Source organism: Phoxinus phoxinus, assembly GCF_949152265.1.
Source record: "Phoxinus phoxinus genome assembly, chromosome: 18".
Classification (NCBI taxonomy): Eukaryota; Metazoa; Chordata; class Actinopteri; order Cypriniformes; family Leuciscidae; genus Phoxinus; species Phoxinus phoxinus.
Window position 1 is genome coordinate 2,724,954 of NC_136893.1, and position 26,500 is coordinate 2,751,453.

At 38.0% G+C, this 26,500-nt stretch overlaps 1 protein-coding gene across 2 annotated transcripts in view; it reads right to left on the minus strand.

Moving 5' to 3' along the window:
* Positions 1 to 5,173: 5,173 nt before the first annotated feature.
* The window catches only part of rai2 (retinoic acid induced 2), a 47,247-nt gene continuing 25,920 nt past the window's right edge, over positions 5,174 to 26,500 (minus strand). The window contains exon 2 of one of the 2 annotated variants that reach the window (XM_079589585.1): positions 5,174 to 9,487. In XM_079589585.1, the coding sequence (XP_079445711.1) occupies positions 7,714 to 9,408 (1,695 nt within the window). In that variant the 5' untranslated portion in view covers positions 9,409 to 9,487 and the 3' untranslated portion in view covers positions 5,174 to 7,713. The remainder of the gene's footprint in view (positions 9,488 to 26,500) is intronic. The other variant, XM_079589586.1, reaches the window with a different exon arrangement.

The following is a 26,500-nucleotide window of genomic DNA, read 5'->3' on the forward strand; positions in this document are numbered from 1 at the left end:
GCTAGGTAGTTTTCGCTTTCTGCGCATGCGCACTCTCAGGTGTATGTGTGTGTGAGCTGCGGTTTCAGCCATTCATTGAAGCTTGCCGTTCTCACCGCGTTTTTTTCAAAATGTCTGAGGGTCGCAAGAGAAAAAATGTCTATGAATTGTATGACAAGAAGAGAAAGGCCTCTGAAGAAAGAAACAAGACCAGAGTGTTTTTGGGAGAATATAAAAGCACAGGTTGGGCTTCCCACTGATGCCTCAGGGTGCTTTCACACCTGCCTTGTTTAGTTCGGTTGAATCGCACTAGAGTTCGTTTTCCGAATTGGTGCGGTTCGTTTGGGCCGGTGAGAATGCAGCAATCGCACTCGGGTGCGCACCAAAAGCGGACCAAACAAGCGTACCGAGACCTCCTAGGAGAGGTGGTCTCGGTACGCTTTCAAACGAACTCTGGAGCGGTTCGCTTGTGGTGAGAACGTGATCCGACCTCGAACAGACCCAACTGCCAAATAACTGCGCATTTTTGGACTAAACCAGCTGCCGTAGTCAGCCGCGCTGTGCATTATGTCACTGTTTAGCAACATTAATGCACGCGTCGCCTCCTCGTGAAGTGACTCGCTGCGTGCATTGCATAAAACATTATTTTCAAGCCGCATTCTCGCTTCATTCTCAAATGTTATTGTTTGCCTAAAGTGGTGTAGACAAACTAATATAATAAACTATGACGAGGGATACAATCAGTCCACAGTCATTTCTCCATAGTAAAAAGCGGCGTGTTGTCTGCCGGATTTTCCTCCTCTTTGTTTACTTCCGTCAGTTCTGTTGGAATTTTCCCGCACGTTAATTCTGACAATCGAAGTGCAGTTATGAAAATACGTTCAAGACCCATCTGGCCAACGAGTGATGTGGATGTTGTCACGTGACTGCATTTAGTTTCGTTTCATAAACTGATTCGGACCAGAGCAATCAGTGGGGTGTGAAAAGGAACCAAAACGCCTGAAAAATGCTACAAAGTATAATTTTTCTCCCTCGGTCCGGACCAAATGAACCGAACTACAGATGTGAAAGCACCCTTAGTCGCGAAGTTTCTACTCGACAGGTAAAGTTTGGATCGCTATTTGGAGAAATCCATTTAAAATACTACTAGTAAAAGTTAATGTAAGCTATGATTAGCGATGCTAGCTCTGGCACACGTCACGCACCGCGCAGACACGCTAAACATCTCAATTTGTCTAATGTAGCGCTATGACCAAATGGTAAAAGGCATCACGCTGAAAAGTTATAAAACCTTGTGTTCATTTTTGATAATTCCAATGTGTGACATATCTATATTTCTAAAATTCGGGAAAATCTTCCACTATACCTTTAATAATCACATTTTCAAATTGCATAGAACAGTGTAAAAAATAAATCCAGTAAAAAATGATAAACATGTTTAAAATATGTCAGGCTGTGGAGCGAGCAATATTCAATTAGTTCAAATGAGATTGACACAACTTGGACATTTTGATGATAAATATAGTTATTGTGTAGGTATTTAAAATTGTTATAGGCGTTTTATTAATGTATGACTTAAAAAATATACAGATTTATCAGTTTGAGATGTGTAATCCAAATGAATGGAAATTGTATATGCAATTCAAATGCGTAAATCTTAAACGTACAGCCCATAATAGTTGAGATGCATCAGTGAACAGCACTGATTATTACTGATCGTTATAGTTTTCCGTCTGCTGTATTTTTCTTCTATCGCTACTTGTTTTCCAGTCCTCCTTAAAGAAGTGAAGGACAGGGGAATCTCTCAGTGTCACGAGTGTCGACGCTCCAGAGCGTTTTGTTACAGAAACTCGATGTTTCTCCGAGGCCTTCACGTCGAGCTCTTATCTTGGGAATGTTTGGGTTGATGTGTGTGTTACGAAGTGTTGCAGAGTCACGGTTAGATGTTAAAGGAGCACTCCACTTTTTTTCCCAGCTCCCCTCGAGTTAAACAGTTTTACCGTTTTCTAATCCATTCAGCCGATCTCCGGGTCTGGCGGTAGCACTTTTAGCATAGCTTAGCATAGATCATTGAATCTGATTAGACCGTTAGCATCTCTCTCAAAAAAATGACCAACGAGTTTCGATATTTTTCCTATTTAAAACTGGACTCTTCTGTAGTTACATCGTGTGCTAAGACCGACGGAAAAAGAAAAGTTGTGATTTTCTAGGCCAATATGAGGAACTATCCTCTCATTCCTGCGTATAATCGAGGAACTGCCGCCGTACAGCAGCGCAATGATATTACACAGCGCCTGATAATAGTCCCCAGCTCGCTAACTTCCAACGGCAGCAGTTCCTCGATTATTATTATAATAGAAATATACACTAGATGTCGCCTTGGCTACGGCAGTTCATTGTAACGAATGCGTCCATCATGGAACAGGGGAGCCCCTCCTCTTTAATGCATCAGCGTCAATGTAGGCAAAGGTCTAACGGAAGTAAAATCACCATAAATCGTCATGAATGCGAGTTTCTAGTTTTTTGGTTTGTTCCAACGGTCAGACATGTATGTATCATTGAGTCCAGAGAAAATTTGAGATTTCTTCCTAGTTCATATTTTGTTCGTGTGAACATCCATACACAGTACAAAAGTCCTAGCCTGGCTCTTCTCCGATCAATTTTCATCAGCGAACAGAGGGAGTGTCTGAGAACGAGTCGTCATACGTCACGACCAAACGTTAGCGATTGGTAATGGCAGATCCAGAGTGGCTCTGGGCAGATCCAATAGTTTTAAACTTCAACAGAGGACCGACCCGCCTACAAGGAAGTTAACGCTTGTCAATGGAGAGAGGCCAGACTCTCTGTACTCTAGAAGAGTCTGGTAGAACCAGGCTACAAAAGTCCGGCATCATCCATGAATTCGAAGTACAGGTGGTGATAGCCGCGTTGCCTAGCTACTTCCTATGACAAGACCCCTGTTCCAAGATGGCGGCGGTTTTGACGCATGCTTAGAACCCCAAGGCGAGTCTAGTGTATATCTATGGATTATTACGCAGGAATGAGAGGATAGTTCCTAGTCATATTGGCCTAGAAAATCACAACTTTTCATTTTCTGTCGGTCTTAGCACACGATGTAACTACAGAAGAGTCCAGTTTTAAATAGGAAAAATATCGAAACTCTTTGGTCATTTTTTTGAGAGAGATGCTAACGGTCTAATCAGATTCAATGATCTATGCTAAGCTATGCTAAAAGTGCTACCGCCAGACCCGGAGATCGGCTGAATGGATTCGGAAACGGTAAAACTGTTTAACTCTAGAGATGGGAAATTAGCATATTTCCAAAAATATGCCGTGCTCCTTTAAAAGCTGACATCTACACTTGCTGGAGGACAGTATTCAACAGACGCCACATCACTTCAGTCAAGCATTGCTGGAGGTGTCATTGAACTATTAGAAATATCACTAAAATAGTGGGAATTTGATGTAATGTGAATGCCGGTGTGTTTTGCACTGGCCTCCCATCTTTATCCTGAAGTTTATGTTGATATTTTATCACTCGCATTGATAGATCTGACGTCAATGGTGTATTATGGGTTTAACCATAAAACTCAGCAACAGGAATGTACATTTTTGTAGAGAAGAAATATTTTAAGCTAAACGCGTTGTATACGGAGGTGGGAAATGTGACGATACGTTACGGATTGGTTGTTGAGTATATCTTGAACTGCCTTCCAGCGCTTTTTACCGGGAGGAAATGTCCATTTTAAAAACTGCCTTGCTTTACTTTGAGACTTCTCAGGTTTTTTTCCATCTTTTGTATCGTAGCATTTCAAGTTAGTTGTGAATGTGATTGTTTAGACTATTCTGTTTCTTTGTTGAACTTTTAATTTTTTTTGTAAAAAATAAATAAATAAATGTATTCGTAACGTCGTGCCATATAGATTAAGCAAATGATTGAATATCAATACTTGTCATGAAATGTTCGAAAACTGAAAAAAAACAAGCTTCGCTCTTGATACCAGAGACGTTTTTAATCATGAAATTTTTAAAGCTAATGCATTCGTCACATACACATTTTCAACATTTTAAATGATACAAATAATAAATAAATAATTTAAAACATCACCAGACTCTCTTTTTTTCATTCTTTTACCCATTCAGTTATTTACAAAAGTTGTTTATGGTAAAAAAAAAAAAATTCAATACTTAAAATTTCAGTACCTATAAAAGAGTTGGACACATAAATTAATTCACATCATAGAAACAATCATGGTTTATTCATAAACTTCTGGTATTCATGCTGATGGTGATTGTTTTTTTCTTTCGTGTAGATCTGGGAAGAGTGAAAATATATCACATGCCGGCCGGGAAATGATTTAAGGCTTTACAGTAAAAACACACACACACACACACACTTCAGTACTGACAGAGAAAATTGCACGGCAGTTCATCAAATGTATTGTATAAACTAATACTTGAGCGAACTGTGTGAAAAAGCTGCTATTTTGGGAAAGGTCAACATGAACTCGGACGCCTTTCTAACTTTCCTTCCGCAGAAACTCCAATAAACAAACACGAGTCGGCACATTTCATACTGACAAGTCAAAATTAATCCTGGCTCATTATTTTAATTTGTCTTTTTTCTGTGGACTATTGTGAGGGAGTGTCTAGCTCGGATCTCATTTGGATTCTGCTGAACGTGGCCTGAAGGAAAGTCTCATCTGAGCCAATCCATTATATTGCTGCTTAAATCTTCATCTGTGACCAAATTATCCTCATCGTGGTTTGGCCGTAACCCAACATCGAGATCATCTAGCTGTGGAGATGCTCTTACATTTGGCAGATGTTCTGTCTGCGTTTAAAAGTTACCAGTTCATTATTTTAAATACACACTGTATGTTTGGAATGTAACATGTTCGCTATAGAATATAATATTGGATATATTAAAGGATAATTCCGGTATTTAACACCTTGAGTCTATATTGTAGTTTGTTTTGGATGAACAAGAGTGGTGGACAACATTTTTTTGACAATGGTTCCTCTCTCGAGTTTTTGACTATAATAGAATTGGCCATGGACCCATTTAACATTGGAGTCAATGGGCATGTCCGAAAATGTCATTAAAACAGCCAATAATTTTAGTTTTCAAAACTGTGCAACTCACCGAGTGATTAGTGATGTTAGTTGATGTTCCAGAAACAAAAAGTGTTGCGAAATACAGTTTCTGTCGTGTTTTATTCGTCATTTTGTAAAATCCCATTGAATTCTGTTGAAGGACTGAGTGCTCGTTAATATAAATGCGCTACCGGAAGTGTTTGGGAGTGTGCTAACGCTTCAGATTCAAATATTGAGCGGAAGTTACACGGTTGTGAAGTGTCTGAAAAAATAGTTCCACTATAGCAAAATAAACGGATTGGAATCATATATTGCGACGATATATTGTTTATAATCATCAACGAACATCACTAACCACTCGGTGAGTTTAACAGTTTTGTAAACGAACATTATTGGCTGTTTTAATGACATTTTCGGACATGCACATTGACTCCAATGTTAAATGGGTCCATGGCCAATTCTATTATAGACAAAAACTCGAGAGAGGAACCATTGTCAAAAAAATGTTGTCCACCACTCTTGTTCATCCAAAACAAACTACAATATAGACTCAAGGTGTTAAATACCGGAATTATCCTTTAAGTTAACTCGCGTTGTTCATAAATAATATTTTTTTGCATTGTGGTATTATTTTCATAAACACCAGACATTTTCCCATCCAAATTCTCATTATTGTAATGAACAAAACGTCAATATTTAAATTGTAGAGTATTTTACACGTGTTACTAGTACAAAATTTTACATTACAGTAATATTTCGTAGTAAATAGACACAATTATAAGTATTTGTCACAAATCATAATGTCACAATGCAAAAAAATCTCCAAATAAAAAGGTTTCTTTCTCTTTATATAGATATCTGGTTTTAGTTATGACACGCTCACGGGGCCAATTTGTCTGATTCAGTATTCAGCTTGTGATGGTGTCTGTCAACTGTTTTAATAAGTTGATTACTAAACTGGCTGGGATGATCAGAAGGTTAATGAGAGGGTGGAAACCTGCGGTGCGATACACACCCTCACGCTATCAATCAAACTCAAAACATCACAACCACATGAAAGATACGATAATACCTATTTTAGTGCCATGAAGCAGCATTCACAATCTGTTTTTAAAGATTTGCTCACATGAAAGGTAAATGTAGGGTGGCACTTGATTTTATCCATTAGAAAAGATTGAGAATGAATTGTAAATATCACCAACACACACTTTTGAAGAGGCCTTTTGACTGGGACTGAGAGCATCTCCCCATATTCAAATGTTAATGCTTGCTTTTTCAATTTTTCTATTATTGCGGAAAACTGTATTCCAGTAGTTACTTGGCTTTATCTATTATCATAAAACAATGACTGAATAGCCTTGCTGTGAGCCTATTGCTCGTGCAACCTCGCTGACATCACCCGGAAAGACGATAAAAGTCATCTCATTGTCATGAAAGATTACACGTGGAATAACACACACTGATGAATCTTGCACAATAAGACCAGTAACGTGAATAAAGAATGAAAAAATGACCATGATGCTTGCTAAGGGATTTAGTTTTAAACTTTAGCGGTCCATTTTATGCCCAAAACACTGTAGGTACCGTTATAAAGACCATTAAAATCCGTACACTGTTAAAACTTAAACCTTGTGTGTGTGTGTTCACACAGCTGGCGGACAACAATTTAAAAAATGACTTGGAGTTGAACCCACGGCCATAAAAACAGCATTAATAAGCCATTTCACTCGGGTTTGTTGTGTTTAGGGACGAACCCATGATGATTATTTAGTTTTAATTTGGTTGGGGGCGGGTGGGGGAGAGGTTTTCTGATGAAAACTATGCTTTGTTGCTACTGACAACCATTTCCTCCAATCATCAGACTTAATGAAACTGAGGTCTGCGCTTTGCCAAGTCATTATCAGGCTGCCATGCTAACTGCTTACCCCTCCTGTTCTTCAAAGAGGATCCTCCGCTCCAATGCCCCACTGATTAATACAGTGATTAGGGAAGCAAAAGGTCACGGTTCCCCTTCTACAGTTCATTAGGACCAAAAATGGGAAACGTCTTGCACTCCAAGTGTAAACAGCGACGGGAGAACAAGAGTTCGGCAAAGAAAAAAAAAAGAAGCATATTAGCAAGAGGAGGGTTTGTCAGCAACACTACACGATGTGTTTCCCGCTGACAGCTGGCCAGGTTTCAAAACAGATCTCAGATCTCATGCATATTAATGGCAATGCAGATTAAGTGTGATGAATCATTCATGAGGATGTGTGACCAAAATCAAAATGCATAGGAAGGGAAACGATTCTGGCATTAATGCTGCAAATGCTAAAGAATATCAGTAGTAGTGCAGTTTGGCCTGTTCAGATTGGTTCTTTTACTTGGAGCATTATCCTGTTGACTTCAGCTGAATGCTTTATAATGAATGGATTAAATGCCAAACGTCAGGCCAGAGGCCGCCTGCATCAGTCTAAATCATATGGACAGCTTGGAAAACAAGCTTTAGGCCTCGTTTCTGCCAGGAGTGCATTTAGCATCATCATACCCTGGTTAAATTTCTCAGACCAATTATTTTCACAGTAGCTACACCTCAGTAGCTGTTTCTTTGCCCATGTCCTTGGTTTTCCCTTCTCACTCTGAAAGCAAGAGCATGTGTTATTTTCGGGGTAGAAACGCCGCCAGTCGCTGCTTCTTTATGGGGAGTATATGAATCTCCTGGGAGCTCACTTTCTTCAGTTTGATTCCTCTGTTTTTGGAGATCTTTTTGAGCGGGTCACTTGATTCTCCTCGCTGATCCCCCGGGATCCTGGGCAGTGTTGCGAATCCCCCCTGACTCGAGTCACGTTTAATGGAAAAGTTCTTTGTAGAAACGCCTGACAATCCTTTTAGCTTGCTGCAGAATATGGCAGGCATGGCGTCTTTGACCGACACGATGACTTTGGCAGTCTGCGACGTGCTGACGATCTCGATGTTGCCGCTCCCGGTGAGCGCAGAGTTATGCACAGCTTCAGCCATAGCGCTACCATGACCGCTATCTACAACCCACTTGTGCTGTCTGCTGAACTCTAGAGATGCTAAACCACTCAGCAACTTGGTATCTAGCTTCGGCGTGCAATCTACCGGTCGAAGAACCCCAAGAGCTAAAGCCCCACTGCTAACATCGTCCCCGATGTGGCACAATCTCTCCCGCTCTGGGGCCAATGGCCCATACGTGCTACAAGACTTGATGCATGTCTTTCTTATACTAGGTACTGACAAATCAAGGACACTGTCTTGCTGAAACGCTTGGATCCCTTGTGGAATACCAACATGCGTTGATGGTTGAGGCGCTCTTATGGATAAGTCTAGCACTTCTCCGTCTGTCGCTACAGGCGACGAGCAAGAGGGAAAAGGTTGCTGGACTAGTGCCATTTCCCTGTTGGTTAATGTCAAATGAGGGGAGATGTCACTAGGTGACGTCTGTGTGCTTTTGCTCGAAGTACAAGCCGGTTTAGCGGAGTCTACCTCGATCTTTGAGTCCTTGCACATTGATACCGGGACTGGGATTGGCACTGGGATTGGAAGAGGCACTGGAAGGGGGATCACAACAGGATAGGGCACGAGGAGGGTGGCTGGAGGCACCAGAGAGGCTAGTGGAGAAATGTAGGGGTGTGTAAGAGGCGGAGGAGAAAGAAACGCAGAGGCGAGGTCTACTTGCGGGGAAGACGCTTGGTGACAACCGGGCGAAGAGTTCCCTTGGCCAGGGAAGAGGTCCTGCAAGATCGCTGCAAAGTTAGGGTTCTGAAGAAGAGTCAGTAGACTAGTATCCAACACTGGATTTGAGCCTTTCTGGTCGAGGACTGGAGGTGGTCCGAGAGCAAGGGAAGGGTTCTGGCACAGTAGGTTGTTCTGCAGAGGGAGAGGACAAGTTGCTGTTTGTTGAAGTAATTGAGGATTCAAATGTTGAAGGACTTGTTGTTCTAAGACCAGAGGTAGGGATACGGGACCTTGACTAGTCATTAGATATGAAGTTGTCCCTGATTGTCCAACTTGAGAGGCAGCTGGACCAGCGAGGATGGGCAACATCATTGGACTCTCTCCCAAGCAGATTGGTTGAAGCACAGTTGTAGCAACCTTTAGGGCCACACCATTGGGAGACTCCGCAGCCGGGGTCACCACTGGGGTGGCTTGTATTGTTAGCAGGGGTGATAGGGATCGTTTTGTGATGGTTGGAGAACTGACGTTCCATGTCTCGGTTGTAATAATTGGAGTGGCTTCTCCTTCGAGTTTCCCAACTGCATCCGTGTTGGTGGCCTCCTCCTGGGGCTTCGCCATGTCTACGGCTACAGAATCTTTGTACGGCTCTTCCATTGCGTCTTGATTATGTAAATCTCTTTCAGGTGCTGCAAGTAGCAGATTTCATGGTTTTCTTCAGTTGGAAGGACAAACCCTAGAATCAAATGGGAAAAGTGGATTAGCAGTTGGCGATAAATGTATCGGTAACACTTGACAATAAAGGTTAATTAGTTAACATAAGTTAATGTAACATGAACTAACAAAGAGCAATACATTTGTTACAGTATTTATTAATCTTTGTCAGTGTTCGATATTTAATAAAAATCCAGCTGTTCATTGTTTGTTTGTGTTACTTCACAGTGCTTTAACTAATATTATGTATATTTACTAACTGCACTTTGCAATGTGTCACCATTAGGGATGCTCATTTCGGTTAATTTTCCCTACCGACAACCGCAGCTCTTCATCCGATTATTGCCCGTTAACTGATAAGATTATAATATTGAATTGCCATTAAATAAAAATAAAATTACCTAGTGTCTGTGACCCGTTAAAAATACAACAACAAAAAATGATCACGGGTTTATTTTAACGTGGAAACAGCAGCAGAACAGATCAACAACAGAACCTGGATCCACATCAAATGATCACGCACCTGCAACATTTCTGGCAGTGACAACAGAGAAAAACAATGAAATAATATAAAAAACCTAAAATAGGCTTACACTAAATATATTTTTTAAACTTAAATAATTAACAAATTAAGATGACAAGAAGAAAACAGTTCAAAAACAGGGTTTTTTCCCCATCAAACTAAGTTTTTTCGTCAAATAAAAATAGCAGGCCTACCTCAATCCACAGCTTGTCTAGTTCTTATTTAAACAAAAGTAACATGTCTACATGATGTGGGGTTAGTCGGGGTCTCCGATGGCACAGATGTCCGGGAATACAGAGATAGCGTATCGCTAGAGTGGCCAACTTCGGAAAGCGCCTTTCATTTGCTTGTGGATGTTTGCTTCGCAAGTGATAGCCTATTGCATTGTACTCGCACTACTGCTTTATTTTAATACCGCGTAGCATATTTTGCAAGTAACTTCGTCGCCCTTTCTGTCCAAATGGTCCCGCACAGTTACCACACGGCTACTTCTTTTAGCTTGCTCAGCGAAATATGTCTTTAGGCGCGTGCGGTTGCGCGAGCCGACACACCCCGTGAGTTAACAAATATAGGCTATATACTATTTTTTTTAACCATGCAGCAAACAACCAAAAAAAAAAAAGAGCTAAAGATATATATTTTTTTACTTTTAAACCGTTTAACTGATAGTATTAATCGGTCAAATTTTTTACTTTCGGGTTAACGGTTAAACGGTCAATATGAGCATCCCTAGTCACCATTATATTTAAAATCCTCATCAAGCATGGATACTTTTAAAAAGGACTTAGACTTTTATTTGATCAAGTTTTTGGGGTTTAATTAGGTCTGAGAACTGTGAGTGATTGGTTGTATTTTCTAGGTGTCGTGTATTGATGTTATTTATGTTTCTATGTATTTTAGAGTTATTTACTGTATTTATGGAGAGCACTTTGGTCCATACATAACATCTGAGTTGAGAATATAACATTAGTAAATGTTTAAATGAATATCTAAGATTAATAAATGCTGAAGAAGTATTGTTCATTTTAAGGTAAAGGGTTACCAATGTATCGTTGTAAACCACAATGTATTGTTGGTAAACCTTTGTAATCTGTTATATCCTTACCTGTCCTCTACAACTTAATACCCAAAGCTAACAAGGCACCAAAGAGGCATTGTTTCCTTTCCAGCTGAAAGTTCAGCCATCTGTTTTTGTCTATAAAGAGCGTTAAGCTTTCAGAATGATGTCATGACACGAGAGTGAAATCACAGACACAAATACAAAATTATGGGAGACACCAGAGGAGAGTTTACAAAGACCGAGAACCGTTCGCACGGACAGATGGCTTCGCTGGCCTGGGAGGAGAGCAGAGAGAGCACGGGGGAGGATTTGATGAAATTACGTCGCCGAGCGCCTGGGTTTATTTGTTTATGAGCCAGCGTTAGTGTGGAGTTTATTACACAAAATGCTGCCAAGACTACGAAGTGAACCTCCTTCTGGCAAACACCGAGAGAGCAAAAGAAGGAAAGAACGAGTATCTTGAAGGAAAAGGAGAGAAATGGAAAGAGAGAAAAGGAAAAGAGATCAAGGGATGCAGAAACACGGAGAATCTTTCACGGCTTTCAAAGCTGCATATTTTTGGTCAGCGCCAAAGTACCCATTAAGCATTGCAACATTTTTCGAATGCTAACAGAACACATGCATCAACCACAAACAACACTAAAACCAACTTCTTTTTGGTTTTCACCACCAAAAACATTTCATCAATGTATGCTTTTATTGGCACTGTTTCCAAAATTACATAAGAGCAACAATTTGTGCATTTATCCACCAGTAAATCGTTCAAAAAATATAAATGCAATGCTAAAGGCAGACTCACGCTAGCGCACAAGAACTGCCTTATCTGCATTTTTTCAGGCAAGCAGCGAAACAAAAGAAAGCTGCCAACTGATTTAGGACCAACCGTGTCCCAGGACCACTTCTGTGAATTTCCATTGCCAAACAGACAGAAAGAACAGTGGAAAGAGTCCGATAAGGAAGCAGACGACCTCGACACATCTGCTCCTCTCCGATTACTCCGTGACAGTGCTTCTCTAAACCCTACATCAACCCTCAATTGTTGAGTCCTGCTGTTTGCAAAACTCAGACCATGAGACTTCTGAACGGCCTTGCGTTGTTTTGAGTCTCAAACTATATTCTCAAGCATATTTTGTGAACACTCATATATGTATGAATGGATGCCTATTACAATTCAATGCACTTGACCTTCCATCAAAATGACAATGCAAAATAACATTGTTGAACATTATACACTTTTGAGCGGTACTGGTCTTGTGTGTTGTAGAGATATGCATCTTTGACAACTTTTAATTTTTTTTTATTGTTTTTATTAGTTCAATTATAGACATTTCAAGTAGGCTACAATGCAATGCAATAAAAAAACATCAACTAAAGTATAAAATGAACATAATAATAATACAAATTAGGGATGCATAACGATTAATCGCAATTAATCGGTTGCAGAATAAAAGTTTTTGTTTACATCATATATGTGTGTGTACTGTGTATAATAATTATGTATATATAAATATACAAACATGCATGTATAAATTTTAAGAAAAAATATATTTATATATTAAGTATTTATAATTATATATAATATAAATTATATTTAAATATAAAAATGTATATAAACATGTGAATATTTTTTAAATATATACATACATGTGTGTGTATTTATAAATACATAATTATTTTACACAGTACACATACATATATTATGTAAATAAAAACTTTTTCTGCAAACGATTAATCGTTATGCATCCCTATTGTAGAGATATGCATCTTTGACAACTTTTTTTTAATGTTTTTTATTATTAGTTCAATTATAGACATTTCAAGTAGGCTACAATGCAATAAAAAAATAAGATGAATACAAAGCATTGTAAATACAGCTCAAAATGTTTGACCAGAGAATAACATCAACTAAAGTATAAAATGAACATAACTAAAATAAAAATAAAAAAGTAATAAATACAAAAATACAAGTTTATTATAATATCAAGGCAGTTATATGTATTTGAAAAGCTTTAAAATTTGCATTGTTTTTATAAGCTTTTTGTTTTGTTATCTCATGTTTGAATGAGTTTCAAAGTATATTGTTAGATCAGTGTTATAAAAGGTAATATAGGAGGATTTCTTTTTGTCTTATGAATATAAAACTTCGCCAAAATAATACATGATATAATTTTGTTTTTCAGAAAAATATGGGTTTTGGAAACTAAAGTAAAATGTTGAAGCAAAAGACATCTGTTAATTTTTTTTTTTTTGGTCATATCTATTAAAGTCAGTCCAAAAAAGAAATAGAAAACTTTTACATTATTTTGTGTATATTTGATTGATTTGATCCTTTTCAGACCTCATGCTTGATCTTCATAAACTTTAATTTGTTTTCTAATAAGGCATACACTTCAAGCATGAGGTCTGAAGAGGTCAAATACACACAAAATAATGTAAAAGTTATCAAAGATACATATCTCTACAACACACAAGACCAGTTTGAAGTGATCATTTCCAGCTGGTCTTATATAGGCTAGACTTTCAAATGTAAAATTTGAATTATGTTCATTTATTTGTACAGTACGGGTCAAAAGTGTATTGATTGATTTGATCCTCTTCAGACCTCATGCTTGAAGTGAATGCCTTATTAGAAAAACGAATTAAAGTTTATGAAAAAATAAGTAAATTAACATTAGTCTCCGTGTTCTCCGTGGCAAAGGCGCTGAGTGACGTAACTTGGCTGAAAACAGTGTGTTTTGTTGAAGTCTTCGGAAAACAAGCACATGCTTCAAATGCTACCCAATTACAGTCTGTGAGAGGAACAGCCAAAAACTTGGAAATAAATCCTGAGCGGGGATAAAAGTCAATAAATTACAATCTAGCACTGGAAGGCCAACAAGGTGCGTCGCCAAACCCTCGGTATGATTTGTTTCTGAGATACTGTGTTCCAGATGCGCTTTCTGTGGCCGGCGGATTCCGGCAGAGTGTGTGTGTGTGTGTGTGTTTTCAGCAGCAGGTGAGATCGGATAGATCTCTACAATAAATCAGCTAAAAACATTACAGTAACCTAAGAGTACAGATAAAAGCGCCACCAAACACACCATCTGCTGCTGCGGCATCTCAAAGGTCACGCAACAACAAAACAAAACCTCGGAGAATTGCTCTCATGTGATTGTAGATTCAGTTTCCTGAGGCGTTAAAGCTAAAGTAAGTGTAAGTAAAGTAATTCCCCTTTGGCTAAGCCCCGCCCCACTTAGTTACTGTTGCTACGTTCGTCAACTTCACTTGGGCTCTGGTTTGGTATCAGCATGGCTTATGCTGTGACGGCTCTTCCTGCTGACATTTGATCAAACTTTTATAAAGCAGCAAATAAAGTGTCGGATAGAAGTAGGCAGAAGGGGCTCAGTGTGCGTTCGAAGGCTATATTCAAGACATAAACGCAAGCATCAACAAGGCATCCAAATAGAGGCAAAAGCATTACGGTCACAGTCAACAAATGAACCAGCGCATATCCTAATGGAGACGGAGACTGGGACTCACAATATCAGGAGCAACACTGTTCATGCAGAGCTGGGTCTCTATTCACTTCTATAATCGTTATTACAAAGCAAACGGACTACGCGAGTATAACGTTGTATTTATTAGCAGCGTGTGCTAGCGTATCAACAATTAGTGTAGAGAACCGAAATCATAACATAAAACTGTGTAACTAGTGTAACTTCACAGTAATGTTAAAAGCTAAAAGTGTGTTGTTGATCTTGAGGGGTTTCGCTGACTGAGGACGTTCACACAGTTTAATCCAAACACGACACTTGTCAGGATTTGACTTCGGTTTTGGGAAGGGGAAAAAACGGACACCCGCCTCCAACCTCTCTGGGAAACGCGTATCTGTGTTACAAATGCCCCAGGCACAACGTTTAACCGTATTTTTGATAAAACTACAACGTGATAGCCTGCCGAGACCAAAAATATGGGACGCCTGTGTTAAAGTCAATGGAGCGCTGTGAAAAACTGTCGGACCGCTGTGGAGCTCGTTCTTGGCTGCGCTGTGATTGGTCAATCTACATTCTAGGGCGTGGCTTAGCCAAAGGCGAATTGGGCCTATGCTGTGTTGATGCAATAATCAATAAAAATGAGAAAACTATCAAGAAATGTCTGGGTTAGAGAAAAAAAAAGAATATTAAGCCATTGCAATTTAAGATTTTTCTTCCTTTTGAACATAACCTGGATAAAATATCACAAGCGAGATGTCTTAATGAATATTTGAGGGTATGACTAACTGTATCTGTCAGTACAAGCGCCCGTGGCTGGCGAGCGCAGAACGCAGGAACAGATGTGAAGCGTTGAGTAGCGATGAGTGTGTTTACTGGAAGTGTTTCGCACAGATCAAGAGAAGTGTGTGTTGAGCTTTGATGCCGGTCGGATCTGGAATGTGAAGATTATAACACCGTCTAGACGCCGGGAAGCATCGAATGTTCACGGACAGATCTGCCGTGAGCTCGAGGTTAGACTGAGCATAAAACATCTACAGTCTAAGATCAAGTCCAGGATCGGCTTTTTATTTCGAAATAGAGCTTCATTTACTCTCTCTGCAAAACAGGCTCTTGTGAAAATGACCGTCATCCCAATACTTGACTTCAGTGATGTTGTCTATAGAACTGCGTCTAATTCTCTACTCAAGAAATTGGATGTTGTCTATCACAGTGCCATTCGCTTGGTTACTAAAGCCCCATACAACACCCACCACTGCACTCTTTACTCAATAGTTGGATGGCCTTCGTTACACACCAGACGCCTAAATCATTGGCTCCAGTTAATCTACAAGTCCTTACTAGGTAAAACACCATCTTATCTAAGCACTTTAATAACCATATCTGAACCTACGCGCAATTTGCGTTCGAGTAAATATATTTCTTTAGTTGCTACAAAAACTTGAACCTCATTTGGCCGTTTTTCTTTCAAATTTTCAGCTGCAAATGATTGGAACACTTTACAAAAGTCTCTCAAACTCGAATCCCTTGTTCCTGTCACTACTTTTAAAAAGCTACTCTCCAACTTACTGACAGATCATTGTACATGTTGATGCCCTCTCCTTGTTAATGTTCTAGCACATTTAAAGGATAATTCCGGTATTTAACACCTTGAGTCTATATTGTAGTTTGTTTTGGATGAACAAGAGTGGTGGACAACATTTTTTTGACAATGGTTCCTCTCTCGAGTTTTTGACTATAAAAGAATTGGCCATGGACCCATTTAACATTGGAGTCAATGAGCATGTCCGAAAATGTCATTAAAACAGCCAATAATGTTCGTTTACAAAACTGTTAAACTCACCGAGTGGTTAGTGGTGTTCGTTGATGATTATAAACAATATATCGTCGCAATATATGATTCCAATCCGTTTATTTTGCTATAGTGGAACTATTTTTTCAGACACTTCACAACCGTGTAACTTCGGTAAGAGAGGAACCATTGTCAAAAAAATGTTGTCCACCACTCTTGTTCATCCAAAACAAACTACAATATATACTCAAGGTGTTAAATACCGAGAATTATCCTTTAACAAAGCCTCAACGTATTTTGCGCATATGCAACTGAATCTATTTTCACATTAGTAGCCTATTTAGTCTTTGGATTATACAATTATTTCTACTGCTATTCCTCTCGCACTGCCACTTTATATTTTTAAACAATCTACTTTTAACTTCTAATTAATTTTAAATGTCCTCTATATGTATGATTGTGTATTTGAACGTTTGTATGCTGTGTGTAACTTTGTTGCCTTGCACTTTCCGCCATATCTTGGCCAGGTCGCGGTTGCAAATGAGAACTTGTTCTCAACCGACTAACCTGGTTAAATAAAGGTGAAATAAAATAAAATAAAATAAAAGACTGCAGCAATACTCAAATTAAAATTAAATCCTACTTGGGCATTTACTGGCATAAAACTCACTTTAAATTAGTTTACTTTTTGTTAAATTTTTACCATATGTATTAGAAGAAATAATGATAATATAAAATAAAAACATATCAGTTTAACTATATTGGCTTTGTTTAAAGTATCGTAAGTAACCGAATCGTAACATGAGTGCACTGTTACGCCCCTAATAAATATACAAATACATAAAGTAACATCATCAGAATTATTTGTAAGCTAATACTTTATATATAAACTTTACATATGTATATATATATACACACACACACACACACATACACGTGAAACTCGAAAAATTATAATATGGTGCAAAAGGTCATTTATTTCAGTAATTCAACTTAAAATGTGAAACTAATATATCATATAGACTCATTACAAGCAAAGTGAGATATTTCAAGACTTTATTTATTATCATTTTGATGATTATGGCTTACAGCTTATAAAAACCCCAAATTCAAAATTAGAATATTGTGAAAAGGTTTTCATAAGCTGTAAGCCATAATCATCAAAATTCTAATAAATAAAGTCTTGAAATATCTCACTTTGCATGTAATGAGTCTATATGATATATTAGTTTCACCTTTTAAGTTGAATTACTGAAATAAATGAACTTTTGCACCATATTATAATTTTTCGAGTTTCACGTGTATGTTCAAATTGTATATACAATTTATTATATATATATATATATATATATATATATATATATATATATATACACATATATACACACACATTTTCTTTAATGTAATATTTATTAAATCAATAATACATATGTATGCATAAATAAATACATACATATTTATACATATTTGTAAATGCATAACATTTTATAATTTTTAATATTACAAATAATAATGAAGTTAAACCGGGACACTGGTTTTCTGCGGACTTGATATGATAACAGTTTCATCAAGAGGAATCTATAGGAGTTCATCTATCAAATAATAGAAGACGAATCCCCGGGCAACTACAACTGGAGAACGGAGCAGATGGAACAATTTAGCAACAATCTTCTATTCCATCCACAGGCCGCTGTTGTCATGCCAACCGCAGGGCTAATACATCAATCTCCTGCGTTTCGCGCTGAAGCTGCCGTTGAAATGAGTCTCTTATCTCAGCGCTGCTGATCTGGTAATGGTATTAGCCGAGTTAGGTTTCCACTAGCTGAACAAGTCTCTTGGCAATAGGAAGCTGAGGTCTACATCGCAGGATGAATGTTCAGTTAGACATCAAGCTATCCGTGCAAATCTGCTTTTCACCCCCGATTTCTGTTCGGACTCAAGACAACAGCTTCAGTTTGAGTCGTCCACCAATTTGCATTTTATGATTTGCATTGCTATGCATTCCCTACGGTGTCCTGAGTGGTTTTCTAGTGTGCTAGTATGTGGTTACTTGCTAGGGCGGTTGCATATTGCATATTGTGGTTGCATATATATCGGTATCGACCGATATATGCTCATTTTAATGTTATCGGCCTGATAAGAAAAATTGTCTGATATATTAAAGGCGATAAATAATGGATTCAGTGAGACACTTCAGATGCACACTGATGGGTTTGAATTGCTTAAAATATGATTGAAATCAGAAAGGAAAATACAGTAAAATGCAACAGTTAAGACTGTCATATCGGCTACATGAAATTATCAAGAGAACATTATAATTGTGTGTTTGGGACATGGCTTTTAATGGGGAGACTTTTGTTTTTGTAATTAGGTTCTCAAAAATTATGGATTTCGATTTATCTGCCAATATATCAGTTTCCAAATATAATTATCGGTATCGGCCAAAATGGTCATATCAGTGCATGCCTAGCATAAAATGCTTAGACTAGTCTTAAAAGTTAGTCATCTAGTTTTTTTTTCATCAAGACTGCTCCTAACTTTTTTAAGTCAGTTACGAAAAAAATTGTAGATTGGTCTAATTGAAAAATTGCTAAAACTAGTTCTTAAGACACATAGTGGCCTAGTCAATGCAACTGGTTTCTGGTCAGTAGATACGGCTTGGATCCCTCCATCAATGCAAGTCTATGGGATTTTTTTGGGGCTATTTTATCATCCAAAGCCAATTGCTTAGAAAAGAAGTTTAGCCAAAGTTGAATAATTATGGTTAGTGGTTTGTTCATGTTTGTTTATAGGAGTTAGGCTAGTAGTTTTTGGTGTCAAAATCGAATTTATTTTATTTATTTATTACTTTTTTTGTGGTGAGGCCAGTGAAAAGTTTGACAGGACAAGTAAAAATGTGAACCACAGTAAAATAAAAAATAAAAAGCGTAGCGTTGAGCCCTGTATGCTTCTGTTGAAGGAAGCCGTCATAAACTACATTACCCATGATTCTGCAAAGAACGGTCCTCCAATCAGAGAATTGCGACAACAAAATTGCGGCAAAACCGCCTGTCCACTCCTATGAAGCACAGTCTCCCTATGATCTCAGAATAATTAAATATTAGTATTCATATACTGCAAAATATATTGTTTCTAAGTTCTAACTATCTACCATCTATCCATGCACCGATATGAACATTTCGGCAAATACGATAACCGATAATTCTTTATATTTGAAAGCCGATAACCGATATATTGGCCGATAAATCTAAATCCAAATTTTTATATAATTTTTGAGAGCCTGATAACAAAAACAAAAGACTCACCATTAAAATCCACGTCTCAAACACACAATTCAAATGTTCTCATTATAATTTTATGTAGCCGATATGACAGATTTGTGCTGCATATGTTGCCTTTTTCATCATATTTCAAGCTGTTTAAACCCATCATGTGGAACAGTGCGCATCTGAAGTGTCTCAGCTGAAGGAAAAATACATTATTTATCGGCTTTATTATATTGGCCAAATTTTCTTATCGGGCCAATAACATAAAAAATGAACCGATATCGGCCGATACCGATATGGTGGCCGATATATTGTGCATCCCTAATCCATAACTATATCAAATCAAAGTTTGTACTCTTGTGATTCACCTCGCAGCTGGTTGATTTGTTCATGGCTTCACCATATCAGTATCGGCCGATATCGGTTAATTTTTTAATGTTATCGGCCCGATAAGAAAATTTGGCCGATATATTAAAGCCAAACCCTTTCTTTGGTAGATTCTGATTAAGTCCACACACAGATCCATAAAGGGTCCGGTGTAACTCCCTCTGTCATCGCTCCAGTGGGGTCTTCCCGACCCGTAATAAAACAGCAGCCATGTGTGACGTGATCAGCCGTCTCATGCCCGGGGTCTGACACTTTCTAAGGGATTTATGGGCTGGGAAGTGTTGCCGCGAGGCTGGAATAAGCCTAAGAAGAAGAACGTATAGGCAGAACTGCCTCTGGGTGACTCTTACATTGCAGATCTACATGTGGTGCATCCAACACCACTCAAACACATTTGCAGAAGACACTCTAATAAGAGCAGTGTGTGTGTGTGTGTGTGTGTGTGTGTGTGTGTGTGTGTGTGTGTGTGTGTGTGTGTGTGTGTGTGTGTGTGTGTGTGGTGAGCACTTAATGACTACTGACAATCATCTCTGTATAAAGTCTCCTCTCATTTAAAGGCAACAGAACAAAATCTATCAACAGATTTGTCTAGGATTCGCCAAGTGACTTTTTTTTGTCTAGTGACTTAAACTGCAATTCATCGACTGGCCACTAGAGACAGGTTCCAAAAGAGAGTCAATCCCATAGACCCCCATGTTAAACTGCCCAACTTTACAGCTGAAAAAAATGTGTTTACAGTCTGGTGCAAGAAGTGGTTTTGGTCTATATAGCGAATCTTGCCCTTCATGACGACTGTGAGGGGGGTGAAGTTTTTTATTAATCACCCATGTAAATTATATTAAGCCTTAAAGTTCTGCATAATTAAGGGCGTGGCCACTTGAGTGACAGATGGATTGCCGTTGATGCCACTACTTGCTGTTTGTCTGCTGTCTGTTAGCGTCATGTGACCTCAGCTAATACCGACTTGTTGCCAATTTTCGGTTATCCGGGAGTGACGCGCGGCCAAGATGGCGACGGTCGGCTCCACACACTTTTGGGCTTCAAAAATGCTCTTCACAAACACTACGGGTGACGTCACGCACACTACGTCCATGGTTTTATACAGTCTATCTATGGGATTCCCACAGTCATGATTGATCTGATATTTTTAAAACCATTTAAATGTGTTTTTTTGTTCTTGTTCAAATGGAGGACAGAATATGGAAACTTTAGTACCTTAAGCACACATACATACACAGAGTTTAATTAAATGGTGTTTACACAAAGACCTGACCCCGGGTCAGCTATTCTGAACATGCATTACAGCAACAAAGCTTTGCTGCATCATCTTCTGGTGATTTTCTTCTCGGTAACTGACATGTTCGAGTCCAGTCACTGTATTATATATCGCTATTTACAATACAGAATGTTTCAAAGCAGCTTCACAGTGATAACAGGAAAATAATGCAACAAAGTTTGTTTCTAGAAGAAAATAGCATCACAGTCCAGATTAAGTAAGTTCAGTTATGGTTTATTTTGTTGTATAAAAAAAAGTTATTAATTTTGTTAATTTACAGGTGAAACAAAAATTCATTTATTTCAGTAATTCAACTTAAAAGGTGAAACTAATATATCATATAGACTCATAACATGCAAAGTATTTATTTGTTATAGTTTTGATGATTATGGTTTACAGCTTATGAAAACCTTTTCACAATATTCTAATTTTGAATTTGGGGTTTTGATTATGATGATGAATTTTATTTATGATGCACTATACATTTGACATCAAATCTCAAAGTGCTACAAGAATCAAAAAAATAAATAAAAACGAAATAAAAACAAAAACAAATACGCAGACACTTAAAAATACTTTAAAATACGCTTTTCTAAAAAGAAAGGTTTTCAGTTCTTTCTTTTCATAAGCTGTAAGCCATAATCATCAAAATAAAAAAAAATAAAGGCTTGAAATATCTCACTTTGCATGTAATGAGTCTATATAATATATTAGTTTTACCTTTTAAGTTGAATTACTGAAATAAATGAACTTTTGCACCATATTCAAATTTTTCCAGTTTCATGTGTATAATGCTGTCAATGCAGGCAGATCAATATTATTGTTGAATATTAAATTAAATGTCCCCAACTAAGCAAGCCAAAGGCAAACAAACAAACAAACAAACAAGCAATCTCCAATATTTGTCTAATATTTGAATCTAGAAGCAGATGCTGGACGTTGGTTGCAAACACTGGGTCAGGCTTTACTGGTTCTCCATCAGCGCTGTAATGGCTGTGGTTAAACTGGACCCGCACCCCCTGCTGGTTCTGCTTCGGGGTCAGCGCTGCACGTGTGGATCTTATCAGTGCATGAATGGTGTGTCTGTGTCCACACGGCCCGGCCGAGACAGACAGACGCGAGAGGAAGATTACGGAGAGCAGAGGGCGGTGGACACAGGCACTCACTTCTTCCCACTATAGAGAAATCAAGCCAAGATATCCCACAAATAACTGATAAGATCTTGCACCGGTTACGTCATTTGAAGCCCGAGTCTGAGCCGTAGTGATCGTGAGGTGGAGCCACAGTAGCAACTTTTGAGTTTTTATCATATTTAGGCATGTTTAGTTTTATTAGTCACATAAACATTCACATTTTCATCATGCTTCATAATGTTTAAATTGATGATAACAATTATTTTACTCAAAATTATAATTGCAATGTTTTTTACACTTCATCAGAATTATTGCACTTTTTCACCTATAAGCACAAATTGAGATAATGTTGACTCATACGCATGATTTATTCAAGTAAATATAGTTTCCTGATTTATTATAGGCTATTTGTCATACTGGTAAAACAAGAAACTTCTCTCAAAAATTGTAATTCCTAATAATCCAATAATTCCAAACTACATTAAAGATACAATATGTAAGAATTTTGTAATAAAAGATCCAAAAATCACCTGGACAGTGTGATATATTTCCAGCAGTTATGTACTTATAATATCCCAAAAGTCTCCAAAGATTTTTAATTTCAGAGAAATTTCAATTTTAAATAATTGTCCGTCCCGGAAAAAAATGTCGCCTGTCAGTGACGCAATATCCGCACTATCCTTGGTTTCCGCAATATCACGTGGACAAACGCGGAAGTGGTGGTTATAGCTGTTGTGTACATCATGGATCACGATTACTCTTTGGCGAGTATTGAAGTGCCAACAAAACGTAAGCGTCCATATGGGGATACACGCAGAATTTGTGACAAACGGAGGAATAAAACAAGGATAAATATCGGTGTGGCGTTTTCGAGATGGAGAGAGCTTCGCGAGAGAGAAGGGGGACAAAACCACTAAAGTTCCTCTAGCTGGGACACGAACTCGGGTCTATAACGTTATATGATGGCACACTTACCCACGACACTATCGTGATGCGATATATCAACATCATAAATTATACAAAATTATCGGCCGCGTCCCCGCACCCACGCATGTAACAGCCTATTATGATTTACGTCATTATTTTAATATATTTGTGTACCAGGTGCGAGATCATTTCAGGTCACAATATATCGCAATACAAAAATGCATCAATATTTATCGTGGATAATTAAAAATGACTGATGTGAGGAAATTTTTTAATTTTTTAGAGTTTTAGTGCCAGTCTTACATTAAACTACTATATGATGTTGAATATAATGTATAATAATGCAATGGGAGAATATTTGTGGGTCCTGATAATGCCAAATGTCTGATGTTACCAGTAAAAAGTGGAATACATTATTGTAAATATATCTAGTAGTCAGTGACAGATCAAGCATATTCGTCTAAAATAATTCAGTATTTTCAGTCAAAAGATTAATCGCGATTTATCGCATCCAAAATAAAAGTTTGTGTTTACATAATATATGTGTGTGAACTGTGTATAATTATTTATATATATAAAAACACACACAATCATGTATATATTTAAGAAAAATTGGTTATATTTATATATAAAATATTTATATATAATATAAATTATATAAATGTATATACAGTATATAATTGCAATTATTCCTTAAATATATACATGAATGTGTGTGTATTTAATAATTCTACACAGTATACACACATATATTATGTAAACACAAACTTTTATTTTGGATGTGATTAATCACGATTAATCTTTTGACAGCCCTAGTATTTTCATCTTCAGAATCATGAATATTGTTATTCTGGCGTCTCTATTGTCCTGTGCTTTGGGTTTCCAGCTCTAAGACCAACACTATTCATTTACACACACAATGTAAAACCAAATTTAGCATTTTAATCAACAGTACATTTTTTGTTAAAGGCCATGTTGCAGGTTAACCACCACTGTCGATTAATGGGTACATAAATCACTCAAGATATGTATATCATTTTTAAAATGTCTCAAAAATGGTCTTAAATACCAGTTTTTTACGTTTTTGGTATTAACGGGTTTTTTCACGCAATTCGGTGATGACGTCACGTTGGGGAGACGTGGAGGAAAGGTAGCCTGATGGCCGTCAAAGCCGATGAAATGCATGGTCCGAGGAGAATGAGTGGAGAGTTGGTGAAGTGTCCTGGTGAGTTGCTATCATTTAGCAACGCAGCAATGAGATAACGACACTTTTTTTTTTTACTGTCATTGAATAGCACCGACTGAAAAATAAACTTTTCTTTATAGTGGCGGTGATCAGTTCAGATAACGTTAGTTCAGATAAGTAACGTTACCGGTAACCTTTGTCATAGTACTGGTAAACTTTGTCTTTGTCATCTAGAAATAGAAGGCATCGTGCTGGCTATATGGGCATTTCTAAGCGTTTCTCTTCCTCCGGTGAAAATGTTGTTGCAAACGTAGCCGCCGCGCGTCTGTCGCGGTGTTTGGCAGGTGCTTGTGCGGGCGGTGCCGTCCCGTGGAAACTGCGCTGGAAAGCTTGTGCTGTAGGGCAGTAAGTCGAGGAACTCACCCCGCGACCAGATGTGACTGAATGCTGAATGCACGCTGCCTGAATCCGTTTGTGCTGAAGATAGCATACACACGACACATCTCAGGCAGGATCATGGTCCCCTTCAAGCCAGCACGCACGAGTAGCCTATGTTAATTGTTTGTTTACTTTTTTCACGAAGTCTTATGAACCAACTTAAACAGTTATAGGTGACTATAGATGTGTTGTATAGACAATGATCATGTTCTATAATCTGCGTTATCTGAATACTCTCGTCTACTACTCGTCTCTTTAGTCGCTCTCACGGCGGGCTTTGGTAAACTCTCTCCCCAAGGTGACGTCATGGAATGCATTGTGGCGGAAAGGAGAATCGTTGGCGCTGTAAGATAGTACCTACTTTTTCGTATTATATTCCGTTTTGTGATACCCAACAACATAAAATACAATTGATAACAGTTTAAATGTTCATTACCAACAAGCAAATTGCACAAATTCGTTGAAAAATTTTACCTGCAACACGGCCTTTAAACTTTTATCATGTATCTTGGAGTATCGCAATAATATCGTATCTTGAGTTCAGTATCGTAATATGTATCGAATAGTGACATGATGGTATCGTTACACCCCTAATGTTTTTCTATTAAAACAACAGCAAAAAAATGACTTTTTTTTACACAATTGTAAATACAGTCGAGATTCATGTTTAGATTTATGACAGTTCATCACTGAGGTTTGATGGCAGTAAACAGCTCGTGAAGGAACACAGACCGACTGAATGACACTTTCATTTAAAAGTCCCCTGTGGTGAAAATCAAGCTTTTAATGTTGTTTATGCATCTATGTGGTGTTTTTAATGCGTTTTAAGTCAAATTCATAAGTGTATTTTCTGCTTAAAACGGCAGTGAACCAAAGACAGTCTCAAAAACACGGTTTGAAATCGCTGGTGTTTCTGACGTCACAAACTACCTTGTAACCAATCAGATCAACGTGTGATTGTCCACCAGTGGATCTCTGAGTGAGTGAGTGAGTGGAAGCGGGGCTCATTTGCATATTCATAGAACCGCGTATACTTTAGATGAGGCACGGGTGTCGAGTTACATTCAATTTTTGAACAACATTTTAGTCTCGTCTTCTTTCGTCAGCGGGATTGCATGTTGATTATAGTCACAGTTATCGTGTTATGGCGGTGTCGTCTCGTTAACATCTCGTCTTAGTTATGGAGAAAAGGTTGTCAATGAAATTGACGCTAGTTCTGCCCACAAATAATTAAAAACTAAAATCAAACTGATTGGAAAAAATGAACACTTGAACAAACGTCAGATAAGAACTGCTTAAAATGACAAATCATCTTCGTAAAAAAAATTATTCGAAGCATAATTGGATTTTTATTTTGGCTTGCATCCCATTCGATTACCATATTTTCCGGACTACAAGTCGCACTGGAGTATAAGTCGCATGAGTCAAAAATTGCTTCACAAAGAGGAAATAAATATATATAAGTCGCACTGGACTATAAGTCGAATTTATTTCACAAAATCCAAGACCAAGAACAGACATTTAATCTGGAAAGGTTGTTCAGCTGCACAACAGCACACAGAACAACAGCTGAATAG